Source organism: Rhinoraja longicauda, chromosome 26 (genome assembly GCF_053455715.1).
Source record: "Rhinoraja longicauda isolate Sanriku21f chromosome 26, sRhiLon1.1, whole genome shotgun sequence".
NCBI lineage: Eukaryota > Metazoa > Chordata > Chondrichthyes > Rajiformes > Arhynchobatidae > Rhinoraja > Rhinoraja longicauda.
In genome coordinates, this window is record NC_135978.1 from 438,265 (window position 1) to 454,177 (window position 15,913).

Here is a 15,913-nt window from a genome sequence, read left to right on the forward strand (position 1 = left end):
TTGGCCATGGAGCACTTTTCAACTTCTTGAGATAACTCGTAGCATTACATACATGTCTTGTTCTTTAATTCTGCACTGAAATATTTCCTTTGTCTATATGTCTGGTCAAAATGTAATATGTATTTGAACAGAGTCACGACAGGACAGAGCTAGATACTCCACTCATCCAATAATAGACAATAGACAATAGGTGCAGGAGGAGGCCATTCGGCCCATCGAGCCAGCACCACCATTCAATGTGATCATGGCTGATCATTCTCAATCAGTACCCCGTTCCTGCCTTCTCCCCATACCCCCTGACTCCGCTATCCTTAAGAGCTTGCAGTAATATTTAATCTGCTTGCAGTAACTAGAGAAACAACAGCAAAGTGAGTATTGTGACACATTTGATTTGTTCAGGAATGATCAATAACTGCAATAGCAGCTCAGGGTAAAAACAATCTTGTTAGATGCATAGTTTTGTGGGAACATTTTTATACCTTGGTGCAGAGTATTATTATTTGGCTGAGCAAGTTGTACATTCACTGAAGAAGTTTGGAATTTGCCATCTTTGTTCTCGTGTGGTCTTAGTCTGCACCAGAAGGCACACACTGTCAGTCCTCAGTTGTAACTGTGACCTGCTGGTGGGTCAGGGGGCCACGGAATATTACTGTCAACACCTATCAGGGTCAGCACACATTCATTAGCTGTTGCTGTACTGTGCAGGAGTACAGATACATTTCCCCAATACTGCACTCGTTAGGGTTAGGGTTAACTGCATTCGAGCATCATGCTTCTCCATCTCCTCTGTCCACCCCATGTGATGCTTGGCTGGTACAGCAGCTTAGATCGTAAGATCATGTGATAGGAGCAGAATTAGGCCATTCAGCCCATCAAGTCTACTCCACCATTCAATCATGGCTGATCTATCTCTCCCTCCTAACCCCATTCTCCTGCCTTCTCCCCATAACCCCTGACACTCGCACTAATCAAGAATCCATCTATCTCTGCCTTAAAAAATATCCACTGACTATCGCTTCTGTCTGAGTGGAAAGGTTTTCCCAATGTTTCCCTTTAATCTCTGCCCCCAAACATCAGTATTTGTTCACGATATATGTAGATCTCTGGCAATTACAGCATCTCTGGACAACCACAGTCTGGAATCGAGTCACACCTGGCCAGCAAATCTTCCCTGTATGACACCTATGAACCACTGGGGCCCTCAAAGACCATCTGGGATAGCAAATATGTATTTTATATGTTTTATTTCAAACAAACTTTGTCATTAGGATATAAACTCCCTAGCTGTGCTGGAGGTACTCAGGCCCACATCCTGGGTTGACAATGCAGGTCAGAAACACACCACCGTCATGTCAGATATGCGGTCTTTGAACCATCACTACGGGAACCTGACTGGATCAGTCAGGATCTTCAACACACTTCAACCAATCTTCCCTCAACCTTCTTTGCAGCAAAGTGAATAAGCTTAATGTCTCCAGTTTAAACTTATTGCTGAAATCTGTCATCCGGGGAACAATTTTAATGTTATTTTTACTGCACCCACATTAGGACAATCACAACCAGCTTAAAGTGTGTTGATCAGATACTCCATTTGTAACTGAAGTTCAACAAAACTTCTTCAGAATCGCATCTATTGAACTGGTACCCAAAGAGGTCATGGTGACCTGCCTCAAGGACTACCGCCCGGTAGCACTTACATCCATCGTAACAAGGTACTTCAAGAGGTTGGTTACGGCACAAATCAACTCCTGCCTCACAAATGACCTGGATCCACTTCAATCTGCCTATCATCTCAACAGTAGATGCTGTCTCACTGGCTCTCCACTCGGTTCTGCATTCTCTACATAACAGGAATACAGACATCAGTTTGCTGTTCATTGTTAACAGAGAATGGTGAACTCAGCCCGGACCATCACAGGCACAGCCCTCCCCACCAATGAAAGCATCTACATGAGGTGCTGCGTCAAGAAGGTGACATCTATCATCAAGGATCTCCACATTGTGGACCATGCCCTCTTCCCACTGCGAGCATCAGGCAGGAGGTTCAGGGTTCAGGCAGTTACTTTCAACTATCAGTTCCTTGAATCAACCCACACAACCCACAGCGTGGAAACAGGCCCTTCGGCCCAACTTGCCCATTCCAACCAACATGTCCCATCTACACTAGTCCCACCTGCCTGCGTTTGGCCCATATCCTTCTGAACCTGTCCTAATGTCCTTTTTTGGCAGTCTTCATTTTACTATCTTGCACAATTTTGTGTAATTTGTTTTTGTGTGTTTGTCCGAGTCTATGTTATGCTGCTACAAGACTTTCATTTATCCTGTACCTCACCGCATATAACAACAAACTTTACTTGAGGGTGTGCAAAGCATTACGACCTGAGATCAATTTGCCGATGAAAATGCTCGTCAGCAACACCAAGTCTGTGTGAAAATGTATATCTGAGGCATGTTGTTAAACAGGAATGTGCAGGGTGTTGTCTCTAATTGTCCCATGTCTGCAACCTATTTCCACATAACCACTGTGGGACCTGCAGTATTCAGGTTGTTGGCTCACTACAGAAATTGAGGAGTGGTCAACTGTCAAGAAATTAGGTGGTCACCATAACTTAAGGAACAGCCCTTACATAGAGAGGGACAGCACACGTTCAGGCCTCCCTCCGACCCACTCAATCTGAGTGGGTCGAATCTCTGACATTTTCTCCACCATATATACAGAGGTACAAACTAAGTCTGTAACTTTTATCTTAAAAGTGAACGTTCGCTGAGACTGGATGTCCAATTGTGGTGGTTATGTCTTAAAACTGAAGGCTGTCCGACACCCTGACCCACCTCTGTATGGACACCCTGACCCACTGTCTGTGGACATCCTGACCCACTGTCTGTGGACACCCTGACCCACTGTCTGTGGCCATCCTGACCCACTGTCTGTGGCCATCCTGACCCACTGTCTGTGGACACCCTGACCCACTGTCTGTGGCCATCCTGACCCACTGTCTGTGGCCATCCTGACCCACTGTCTGTGGACACCCTGACCCACTGTCTGTGGCCATCCTGACCCACTGTCTGTGGCCATCCTGACCCACTGTCTGTGGCCATCCTGACCCACTGTCTGTGGCCATCCTGACCCACTGTCTGTGGACACCCTGACCCACTGTCTGTGGCCATCCTGACCCACTGTCTGTGCCATCCTGACCCACTGTCTGTGGACACCCTGACCCACTCTGTGGACTTGCAGTTGGTTATGTCCACTCCTGGAATAAATTACACATCACAGATCTCTCCAGTATCTTCTGGTACATCTCTTTGTCTAATCGCTTGGTCCAACTGGACACTTACCACATGTCCTCCAATGTGTACGAAACACCCTATGGCCCAATCTCCGTGTACCAGTGTATTAGTTCCAGCACTCCACTGCACCTTGCAACATGAAGGGCTTCTTTCTGTCAATTCCCCACTGAGTTATTGAGATGTGATTACCATACTTGCATTTGTTTGAATGGCCGGGCAAGGCAGCATTAAAGTCGTACTCTACATGGATAGGATAGGTTTGGAGGGATATGGGCCAAACACAGGTAGGTGGGACTAGTGTAGATGGCACATGTTGGCAGGTTTGGCCGATGGGCCCGTTTCCACGCTGTAAGATTCTATGACTCGAAGTCAAGCCGTTTTGAGATCCACGGCAGGTGAACAGTTCTGCTGGGACGATTCCTATACAGGAATGCGACTGTGTAATACCAACAAAGAAAGCTAGCTAGACGATGATGGTGAAGATTCATCGTTAAAGCGTGCAAAACTTGTCGCCTCCAAACCTCTGAGAATCCACCCTTGCAGCTGCACCATTATATTCTGGCCAGTCCCAACAAATAAGGGTATGTTGTTACTGATACTCCTTTAGTGTTTGGATGTGATGTGACTGAAGGACAATTGTCTAACACACCTTCAGGTATGTCACAAGTTGTAAAAAATGATCTCTACCCGTCTTCCATTTTAAAATTAGATTTGATAAACCTTTATCATAGCTGAGTGATGGGTAATCCCCCAGTTGTGCAGGCATGGTCTGAGTAAGGCCTGAGTGAGACTTAGCTTCTCACGGACAGAGGGATCAGTGTTGAAGCCACACTTCAGACATCTGCAAACAATGATAATCCGTGTCTTCCATTTATAGTAAATTAATTGTAAATCCACACTTGAATATTTATCGGAGTTGAGCCAACCTTTGCTGATAATTGTCGTAATAATTTGTCTGCCGTGAATGAAAAGTTATCTTCTATAAGCTGTATGGCAGGACTGCGTCTCCTCTGTATTAATATGGTCAAGTGGCAATTCGAGTTCCTTGTATGTTGCAAAACATACTTGGCTAATAAAGTATTATTATGATGTTTGCCTTCAGTGATCACATCTTCCCAATTGATGCCTCATTCCGTTATTGTTCCTTGCCAAGTAACGCCAGTTTTCTATGTAAGTGGCCACCATCATTGACAAACACTATGCCAACCATGTTCTCTTTGTGCCTTTGCCCCTCATCAGTGTGTCTGGAGACCAGTTTTCCTCTTGGTCAAAGTGCCTCCATCATTATGCAAAAGTCATTTTGTCCTTCTGCATTTCTACTGGCTGACAGCTTATCTACACTGTGACCATAAAACCTTCTTGGTTCCTGACGTTTAGACTCAGACTAACAAGCTAGCCTCGCTCTTTTGTGTCTGATTCCACTTCACGATTATGAGGACTCCCTCACTATTCGTGGGCCTATCAACGAAACATCAAGGAAGGAGGGTGCCCACCTGATGACCCCACTCAAGTCTTTACCCCTACCCCCACTCAAGTCTTTACCCCTACCCCCACTCAAGAGATTAAGAAGGTGCCGATCACAGTAGGGATTGTAATACCAAGTCCTATAAGCTCAACTAAAGCCGTCCTTTGTGATGAAATGGCACTAATACCTTGTTCCAGTCTGTTGCTGTGGGCTTGGATTTAAATGCCACCATCATGTTCATTCTTTAGTCTGTGATGTATGGTTGCATCAATTTATAGATACGTGCCAATTAAATCCACATGACCTGGCGTTGGTTTGGGGAGTGGAGCTTTTGCTGATTCTGCTGACTAAACAAGAGTCAGGTTTGTGTCTGGATGAAGTTCCTTCCATCAAGTTTGCAATTTGGGACCTCTGTGTGCTTAGCATCTGTCACCAAATCCTTCATAATTCAGGCCCTGCACAGAATTATTCCATCGGCATTGTTTAAGGAATCACCAAAGTTGCACTGCCTTGATTAATCCTTTAAGACAAGCAAACTTGAGAGCACATTCTACCTGTTTCAGGAACAGCTTCTTCCTCAGTTATCTGACCACTGAACGGTCTTCCCATAAGCTAGGGTAGAGTTCCGATCTTCCAACCTATCTCAATGCAGACCATGGATTTTTTCTTTGTAACTATAGAACTCCAACGCTGTAACACCATATTCTGCACTCTGGTATTTTTCTCTTTGCACTACCTGTTGTGGCTTGATTGGCCTTGACAGGTCATAGGTAACAAATTCCATAGGTTCACCATACTCTCAATTAAGATATTTCTCCTCCTCTCAACCCCAAATCTATTGCCTTGTGACCCGATACTATTTTTTGATTGAGAATCCCACACCTCTCCACTGTCCAGCCAAGGAAAACATCCTTCCACATCTAATCTTCAGCCCCGACAGAATTTTGTGAGTTTCAATTAGATCCCGTCTCATTCTTCCAAATTCCAGTGAGTGGACTTGAAAGGCAATAGAAAAAAATACCACAGATGCATTGCTTAAAAGAACACATTTTCGAATGTAAATTTGAAACCTTTGTTGACGCTACGACCATAACAGGATTGGATCAATGATAATGGGTTCTCTGGAGAGAAGGAATGGGTGACGTTTAAGGTCGAGACTTTCTTCCGACTGAGAGTCAGGGGAGAGGGAGACGAGATATGGAAGGGTTTTGGTGTGAAAACGAGACATCAAAGGGGACGTAGATCAAGGAAAATGTACAATAGATCATTGTTAGCTAGGGGAAGGTGACAAGAAGCATACCTAGTTCTGACTGTCCTCCTGATTAAATTTTATCTTTGTATGCTTCGTTGTCACCTTCACCAGCTAACAATGATCTATTCTACATTTTCCCGAATCAGCATCCCCTTTGCAATCTCATTTTCACACCTTACCCTTCCATATCTGTGTCTCTCTCTCTCAGTCTGAAGAAGGGTCTCGACCCGGAATATCACCCATTCTTTCTATCCAGAGATGCCCATCAAGTCTACTCCGCTATTCAATCATGGCTGATCTATCTCTCCCTCTGAACCCCATTCTCCTGCCTTCTCCGCAGGACCCCTGGCACCCGTACTAATCAAGAATCTATCTATCTTTGTCTTAGAAATATCCATTGACTTGGCCTCCTCAGCCATCTATGGCAATGAATTCCACAGATTCACCACCCTCTGACTAAAGAAATTCCTCCTCACCTCCTTCCTAAAGGAATGTCCTTTTATTCTGAGGCTAAGCTATGACCTCTGGTCCTAGACTCCCCCACTAGTGGAAACGTCCTCTCCACATCCACTCTATCCAGGCTTTCTGCTGGCTGGCACATTTGTCCGAGTTTAATGTCAGGAAGACCCACTGATCATGCCTTTTTTTGTTACACTGTTCATGACATTTCCATTGACAGAGATTCTCACCTGTGGAAAAACAGACAAGCGAGTACGAAAAGGAACTTTGGAAGGTAAAAATGTCAGTTAACATTTCAGGCGCGTTGTAAACACTGCAAGAGAGGAGAAAGAGACATGTTACTGTTGAACTGTTGCTATACACAAGTTGTGATACAGTACACAGTATTAGACTCCAAAGTTGAATAACGTAGATTGCTGCAGAGCATCAAGCAAAAGGAATTTTTTATCCTTATTATTTCTATTTTTAAGTGTACGATTGGGCAAGATGTTTACTATGGGGTTGGAATCTATTGCTATGTTTTGTCAGCAATCCGTCTGAGCCAAAGATTCACAGGTAGGTCAAACCAAACAGGAATGACAAAATGTCACTGAACCAGTTAGCTTTGGGTGGTAATCTGGTAGTGTATTGCATATCTAATGTAACATGTGTACTATCTAATGTGAATTCTCACTGCTAAAATCCTGGTGATGTATTGCTCAACTAAAGTAATGTGTACTGTGTACTATGTGATATGAATTCTCACTAGGTTTGCACATCTCCCAGTTTTACTAACACTGGTGCTCCTGGTCTTCCCAATTGCAATCACTGCGTATGTTGCTCCCATGGTAACCTGCTTGCTCCGACCCCTCACATGTTCACTTAAACAATGGGCTTGCAGTTACGCAATGCCTTTTATATCCCCAGCAATATTCACTCTTTCATGTCGAATAAGGTCATTTTTTAAATAAAGAGTAGTCACTCTGGCAAATCATCACAGCTGACATGCACATGGCATGAACACAGAGAATAACAAGAAGCTGAATGACCAGATAATCAGGGATAAACTTGCTCTGGTCACGAGCAGGAACCCCTGTTCTTCTGTGAATAGTGCTTTAGGAACTTCATCTCCATTCCCATTTCCTGGGTGCCTCCTTGCAGCATGTGTGAAACAACATGGCACTCGATGAGAGGTGCCAAGCTACATTCATGCCACAAAAAGCAACAACCATCTTCAATAAGAGAGTCCCAACGCCCATTGTTAACACTCAGAGCATGTCATCGAGTCCTCCATTGACCTGGACATCACCGCCCATCAGATATAGAGGACTGGCCATGGACTAGACACTAGACTGCTATGAGAGAGGGTTAGTTCTATTGATCTGTTGCACCTTCTGTGTGTATTGCCTGACCTGGTGCGTGCTTCCAGCATGATCTGGTTTTGCAGGAGACTGTTTTTATAGTCACTGAACTGAGTGATGCCTCCTACAACATCTGCACGCACTGGTCAGGAGCAAAATGCTCTTCACTTGCCTCGTGAGTGCGGTTACGACACTCAAAACGCTCCGCTTTCCAGGGCAAAGTTGTTCCCTTGGCTGGTAAGCCATCCATCTCCTTACAATTTTACATCCTCCATCATTGAAGTAGTTGCAACCTGTTCCATCTCCAAAAAGACACCACATTTGCTCACCAAGACCCGTCACCTCCTTCACCAAGGCCAGGGAGTGGTGTTTGGGAATCCTGGTCTCCAAGCTTCTCTTTGGGTGCACACACAATCCTGTCTTGGAAACATATCCACTCCTCCATAGATGCAGAGTCTCAACATTGGCCTCCCTCCCCAACCAAGTGTGAGTCTTTGCCTCAAGAGTCACGGGCGAGGCGGCTGAGGCAAGGAGGCTGCACTTGAATCGGTTCTGTGTGTGTCCAATATTTAAACTTATTACATATTGCAGTGCAGAAGGAAGCTATTGGCAGCGGAGAAGGGAATAGGTTTCACTCAACTCTGAGTGACTCTTTCGTAATTGGTGATTTTGTCCACTGGAGTAATGGCAGGCAAGTTGTTACAGTGTCTCTCCTGCAGGATGTGGGAAGTCAGGGACACTGCTGGTGCCTCTGACAACTACACCTGCGGACATTGTGGCCCGGTGCAGCTCCTGAAGAACCATGTAAGGGAACTGGAGCAGCAGCTGGATCTCAGGATATCCGGGAAACCAATAGTTTCCTGGACAAGACCTACAGTGAGGTTGTCACACCGAAGATACAGGAAGAGCGAAGGTGGGTGAGAACGAGAAGTAAACATGGAGTGCAGGAGCTCTGGTGGCTGCACCTACTGAAAACAGGTACACCCTCTTGGGAGCTGTCGGAGCGGACGATACAACAAGATTGAGCGGCAGCCAGGGCTGTGACTCCAACCCTGGTGCTTGGGCTCAACAGGGAAGAGTGACGTCGGGCAGAGCCGTGATTGTGGGGGCTCAATAGTCAGCGATGCGGACAGGAGATTCTGCGGCAGCAGGCGAGACTCCAGGATGGTGCGTTGCCTCCCTGGTGCCAGGGTCCAGGACATCTTGGAGCAGCTGCACAGTATCCTCAAGAGTGAGGGGGAGCAGCCGGAGGTTGTTGTGCATGTTGGTACAAATGATATAGGTAGAAAAAGGAAGGTTCTGCAACACGAGTTTACAGAATTGGGTAGAAGACTGAAAAGCAGGACCTGCAGGGTAGTGATCTCAGCATTGCTTCCAGTACCTCATGCTTGTGAACATGTTTCCTGCATCTAGCTTGTCCAATCCCTTAATCATTTTATATGTTTCTGTAAGATTCTCTCTCCTAAATTCCAGTGAGTATAAGCCCAATCATTTGATTCTTTCATCATATGGCAGTCCCACCATTCCAGGAATAAACCTCATGAACCTGCGCTACACTCCCTCCATAGCAAGAATGTCCTTTCTCAAATTAGGAGACCAAAACTGCACACAATACTCCAGATGTGGTCTCACCAGGGCCCTGCACAACTGCAGTAGGACCTCTTTGCTCCTATACTTCAATTCTCTCATTATGAAGGCCAACATGCCATTAGCTTTTTCACTGCCTGCTGTACCTGCATGCTTACTTTCCGTGACTGATATACATGGACACCCAGGTCTCGTTGCAATTCTCCTTTTCCTAATCTGACACCAGTCAGATAATAATCTGCCGCCTTGTTCTTGCCACCAAAGTGGATAACCTCACATTTATCCACATTATACGGCATCTGCCATGTATCCGCCCACTCACCCAACCTGTCCAAGTCACCCTGCAACCTCATAGCATCCTCTTCACAGTTCACACTGCCACCCAGCTTTGTGTCATCTGCAAATTTGGTAATGTTACTTTTAATTCCTTCATCTAAATCATTAATATGTTTTGTAAATAGGTGTGGTCCCAGAGCCTTGCGGCACCCCACTGGTCACTGCCTGTCATTCTGAGAACGACCCGTTAAATCCCACTCTTTGTTTCCTGTCTGCCAACCAATTTTCTATCCATATCAATATCCTACCCTTAATACCATGTGCTCTAATTTTGCCCACTAAACTCCTGTGTGTGGGACCTTATCAAAGGCTTTCTGAAAGTCTAGATACACTACATCCACTGGCTCTCTCTTATGCATTTTGTTACATCCTCAAAAAATTCCAGAAGATTAGGCAAGCAGGATTTCCCCTTCATAAATCCATGCTGACTTGGACCGATCCTGTTACTGCTATCCAAATACATTATTACATCTTTATTTCAGTCTGAAGAAGGGTCTCGACCCGAAACGTCACACATTCCTTCCCTCCCGAGATGCTGCCTGACCTGCTGAGTTACTCCAGCATTTTGTGAATAAATCGATTACATCTTTAATAATGCATCTTTCCATCTTTAACTATTACATCTTTTATAATTGACTCCAGCATCTTCCCCACTGATGTCAGACTAACTGGTCTATAATTCCTTGTTTTTTCTCCCCCTCCTTTCTTAAAAAGTGGGATAACATTAGCTACCCTCCAATCCACAGGAACTGATCCAAAATCTATAGAACATTGGAAAATGATCACCAATGCGTCCACGATTTCTGGAGCCACCTCCTTAAGTACCCTGGGATGCAGACCATCAGGCCCTGGGGATTTATCAGCCTTCAGTCCCATCAGTCTACCCAACACCATTTCCTAACTAATGTGAATTTCCTTCAGTTCCTCCATCACCCTAGATCCTCTGTCCCCTGGTATGTCTGGGAGATTGTTTGTGTCTTCCTTAGTGAAGACAGATCCAAAGTACCTGTTCAACTCGTCTGCCATTTCCTTGTTCCCCATAATAAATTCACCTGCTTCTGTCTTCAAGGGACCCACGTTTGTCTTAACTAATCTTTTCCTTTTCACATACCTAAAGAAGCTTTTACTATCCTCCTTTATATTCTTGACTAGCTTACTTTCGTACTTCATCTTTTCTCCCCGTATCGCCTTTTTAGCTTTGTTCTGTTGATCTTTAAAAGCTTCCCAATCCTCTGGCTTCCTGTTTATCTTTGCTATGTTATACATTTTCTCTTTTAGTTTTATACTGTCCCTGACTTCCCTTGTCAGCCACGGTCGCCTCTTACTCCCCTTAGAATCTTTCCTCCTCTTTGGAATGAAATGATCCAGCATCTTCTAGATTATTCCTAGGAAATCCACATTAGGCAGGAAATGGTTTTGGGTAGACTGATGGGACTGAAGGCTGATAAATCCCCAGGGCCGGATGGTCTGCATCCCAGGGTACTTAAGCACTTCGTGTCTTGTAGTTTCTAAACTAGCATCTGCAATTCCTTGTGTCTATCATTCTGGTAAACATCCTCTGCATCTTCTCCAAAGCCTCCACATCTTCACTGTAATGGAGTGGCCAGAACTGCACGCAATATCATTTTGGAGATCATTTTTCAATGTTATATAGATTCAGGATCAGTTCCTGTGGATTGGAGGATAACAAATGTTATCCCACTTTTTAAGAAAGGAGGGAGAGAGAAAACGGGTAATTATAGACCAGTTAGTCTGACATCAGTGGTGGGGAAGATGCTGGAGTCAATTATAAAAGACGAAATTGCTGAGCATTTGGATAGCAGTAACAGGATCATTCCGAGTCAGCATGGATTTACGAAGGGGAAATCATGCTTGACAAATCTACTGGAATTTTTTGAGGATGTAACTAGGAAAATTGACAGGGGAGAGTCAGTGGATGTGGTGTACCTCGACTTTCAGAAAGCCTTCGACAAGGTCCCACATAGGAGATTAGTGGGCAAAATTAGAGCACATGGTATTGGGGGTAGGGTACTGACATGGATAGAAAATTAGTTGACAGACAGAAAGCAAAGAGTGGGGATAAATGGGTCCCTTTCGGAATGGCAGGCAGTGACCAGTGGGGTACCGCAAGGTTCGGTGCTGGGACCCTAGCTATTTACGATATACATTAATGACTTAATAATAATAATAATAATAATAATAATAATAATAATAATATTCATTTATTGTCATTGCAACGAGTACAACGAAATTAAAAAATAGCCAATCCTGACGGTGCGTACAAACATATATGCAATAAATGCAAAAACAAATAAATACATAAATACAATTAAATACAATTATGTTAAGTACAAAGATTTTTTAGTGTTGCCTAGTGCAAAGGTAGTGTTCAGTTCTCGTATGGCCCTGGGGTAAAAACTGTTCTTAAGTCTGTTTGTTCGGGATTTTATCGACCTGAAACGTCGACCAGAGGGCAGATGAACAAACAGACGGTGGCCGGGGTGGGATGGATCTTTTATTATTTTGCCTGCTCTACTGAAGGGATTAAAAGTACCATTAGCAAATTTGCAGATGATACTAAGCTGGGGCGTAGTGTGAATTGTGAGGAAGATGCAATAAGGCTGCAGGGTGACTTGGACAGGTTGTGTCAGTGGGCGGATACATGGCAGATGCAGTTTAATGTAGATAAGTGTGAGGTTATTCACTTTGGAAGTAAGAATAGAAAGGCAGATTATTATCTGAATGGTGTCAAGTTAGGAAGAGGGGATGTTCAGCGAGATCTGGGTGTCCTAGTGCATCAGTCACTGAAAGGAAGCATGCAGGTACAGCAGGCAGTGAAGAAAGCCAATGGAATGTTGGCCTTCATAACAAGAGGAGTTGAGTATAGGAGCAAAGAGGTCCTTCTACAGTTGTACCGGGCCCTGGTGAGACCGCACCTGGAGTACTGTGCAGTTTTGGTCTCCAAATTTGAGGAAGGATATTCTTGCTATTGAGGGCGTGCAGCGTAGGTTCACTAGGTTGGCGAGACTGTCGTATGTTGAAAGGCTGGAGCAATTAGGCTTGTATACACTGGAATTTAGAAGGATGAGGGGGGATCTTATTGAAACATATAAGATAATTAGGGGATTGGACACATTAGAGGCAGGAAACATGTTCCCGATGTTGGGGGAGTCCAGAACAAGGGGCCACAGTTTAAGAATAAGGGGTAGGCCATTTAGAACGGAGATGAGGAAGAACTTTTTCAGTCAGAGAGTGGTGAAGGTGTGGAATTCTCTGCCTCAGAAGGCAGTGGAGGCCAGTTCGTTGGATGCTATCAAGAGAGAGCTGGATAGAGCTCTTAGGGATAGCGGAGTGAGGGGGTATGGGGAGAAGGCAGGAACGGGGTACTGATTGAGAGTGATCAGCCATGATCGCATTGAATGGCGGTGCTGGCTCGAAGGGCTGAATGGCCTACTCCTGCACCTATTGTCTATTGTCTATTCCCAGAAATACCTGCCATTGTTCCACTGTCATCCCTCCTAGGGTCCCTTTATAGTCCCTTTGGCCAGCTCCTCCCTCACGCCTCCATGGTCACCTTTGTTCAACTGCAATACTGACACTTTTAGCTTTTCCCTCTCAAATTACAGATTAAAACTTATCATGTTATGGTCCCTTTACTTTGAATTCAACAGGAATTAGAACAAATATGCAGGAGATTGCAGGTCAAATAAGATTGTAGCAGGGGATTTTAACTTTCCCAACATAGACTGGGAAAGTCATAGTGTGAAGGGTATATATAATTGGGGTGCAAATGGGGAGCGGGGGGGGGGTTCAATACAGGGGTGGGGGTGAGTGGGGAGCGTAGGGCCGGGGGGAGGGTAGGCAGTACACTGTGGGGGGGGGGAGAGTGGGGAGCGCGGGGGGTCACTGTAGGGGGTGAGTGGGGGCAGGGTGAGCGGTACACTGTGGGGGGGGGGGGTCACAGTAGGGGGGGTGAGTGGGGGGCAGGGGGGTGAGTGGGGGGCAGGGGGGTGAGTGGGGGGCAGGGGGGTGAGCTGTACACTGGGTGTCGGGGTGGGGGAGTGCGGGGTGGGTGGGTGTCGGGGTGCGGGGTGGGTGGGTGTCGGGGTGCGGGGTGGGTGGGTGTCGGGGTGCGGGGTGGGTGGGTGTCGGGGTGCGGGGTGGGTGGGTGTCGGGGCGGGTCTCACCAGAGCAGCGCCCATGGTCCACTGAGCGCCGAGTGTAGCAGTGAGACGTGCAGATTGACCCATCTCCAAGCCCGGGTCGGGTCTCTGAGCGGCGGGTCCCGACCCCTCGCTCTCACCACCGAGCGCAGCGCCTTGAAAGCCAGAGCCGACAGCAGGATGGCGAGTAGAGGGTGGCTCTGGGCGACCATGGCCGGGCTGGGGGCGACCGCGGCTCCGCGCTCAGTGTTGGGCGGTGGGAACGCCCCGTCCCGCCCCGGGATCAGACCCCTCCCGCCGGCTCAGGAGGCGCCAAGAGAAGAGAGGGGAGAGGAGAGGAAGCAGCGGCGCGGGGAGAGGAGGGAGCATCTGATCATTAGCCCGTGGGCTGTCTGCACCGCGCCCAACGGTGGTGGGAACTCTCTACTGCACCGCCAGCCCCCCCTGTCCCAGCCAGCCCCCCCCAACTAGCCCCCCTGTCCCAGCCAGCCCCCCTCCCCGCCAGCCCCCCCCAACTAGCCCCCCTGTCCCAGCCAGCCCCCCCTAACTAGCCCCCCTGTCCCAGCCAGCCCCCCCTCCCCCCAGCCAGCCCGCCAGCCCCCCCCAACTAGCCCCCCCTGTCCCAGCCAGCCCCCCCCCAACTAGCCCCCCTGTCCCCAGCCAGCCCCCCCTGTCCCAGCCAGCCCCCCCCAACTAGCCCCCCTGTCCCAGCCAGCCCCCCTCCCCGCCAGCCCCCCCCAACTAGCCCCCCTGTCCCAGCCAGCCCCCCCTAACTAGCCCCCCTGTCCCAGCCAGCCCCCCCTCCCCCCAGCCAGCCCCCCTCCCCGCCAGCCCCCCCCAACTAGCCCCCCCTGTCCCAGCCAGCCCCCCCCCAACTAGCCCCCCTGTCCCCAGCCAGCCCCCCCTGTCCCCAGCCAGCCCCCCCTCCCCCCAGCCAGCCCCCCCCCAACTAGCCCCCCTGTCCCCAGCCAGCCCCCCCCTGTCCCCAGCCAGCCAGCTCGCCCCCCCAGCCAGCTAGCCCCCCCCCCAACCCAATCAGGCGGCTGAACCATCCCACCACAACCAGATAGTGTAAGAAAATAACTGCAGATGCTGGTACAAATCAAAGATATTTATTCACAAAATGCTGGAGTAACTCAGCAGGTCAGGCAGCATCTCAGGAGAGAAGTCAAGTCAAGTTTATTTGTCACATACACTTTCAGGATGTGCAGTGAAATGAAAGTGGCAATGCCTGCGGATTGTGGAGAGAAAAAAAATTACAGTTACAGCATATAAATAAAGTTAATACAGAGAAGACAACATTTAGTCCCTGGAGTTATAAAAGTTAACAGTCCTGATGGCCTGTGGGAAGAAACTCCGTCTCATCCTCTCCGTTTTCACAGCGTGACAGCGGAGGCGTTTGCCTGACCGTAGCAGCTGGAACAGTCCGTTGCTGGGGTGGTAGGGGTCCCCCATAATGTTGCTGGCTCTGGATCTGCACCTCCTGATGTATAGGTCCTGCAGGGGGGCGAGTGTAGTTCCCATGGTGCGTTCTGCCGAACGCACTACTCTCTGCAGGGCCATCCTGTCCTGGGCAGAGCTGTTCCCAAACCAGACTGTGATGTTGATGTGATGTGACAGGATGCTCTCTACAGCCCCAGAGTAGCAGCATTTAAGGATCCTCAGAGACACTCTGAATTTCCTCAGCTGTCTAAGGTGGTAAAGGCGCTGCTTTGCCTTACCCACCAGTGCGGCAATGTGGGTTGCCCATGTCAGATCTTCTTTGATGTGGACTCCCAGGTATTTAAAACTGCTCACCCTATCCACAGTAGAAGGAATGGGTCTTGACAGATGCTGCCTGACCTGCTGAGTTATTCCAGCATTTTGCGAATAAATACCTTCGACGTTGCCATGGGTGCCCTTCTGGGCTGTAATCTTGTGTGCCAATCTGAATCTAAATTCTGCAGTAGTTGAGGGTGTGTCACACTAGGAAGGAATGTGCCGCAGTTTATGAGTAACTGATTGTGGCCACAATCTTTCC

The 15,913-nt window shown here is 47.5% G+C and overlaps 1 protein-coding gene across 1 annotated transcript in view; it reads right to left on the reverse strand.

Moving 5' to 3' along the window:
• The window catches only part of tlcd1 (TLC domain containing 1), a 33,123-nt gene extending 18,889 nt beyond the window's left edge, over positions 1-14,234 (reverse strand). The window contains exons 1-2 of the mRNA XM_078422159.1: positions 13,918-14,234; positions 6,698-6,780 (exon numbers count right to left, since the gene is read on the reverse strand). Coding sequence (XP_078278285.1) covers positions 6,698-6,780; positions 13,918-14,105 — 271 coding nt within the window. The 5' untranslated portion in view covers positions 14,106-14,234. The remainder of the gene's footprint in view (positions 1-6,697; positions 6,781-13,917) is intronic.
• Between the last annotated feature and the right edge of the window lie 1,679 nt (positions 14,235-15,913).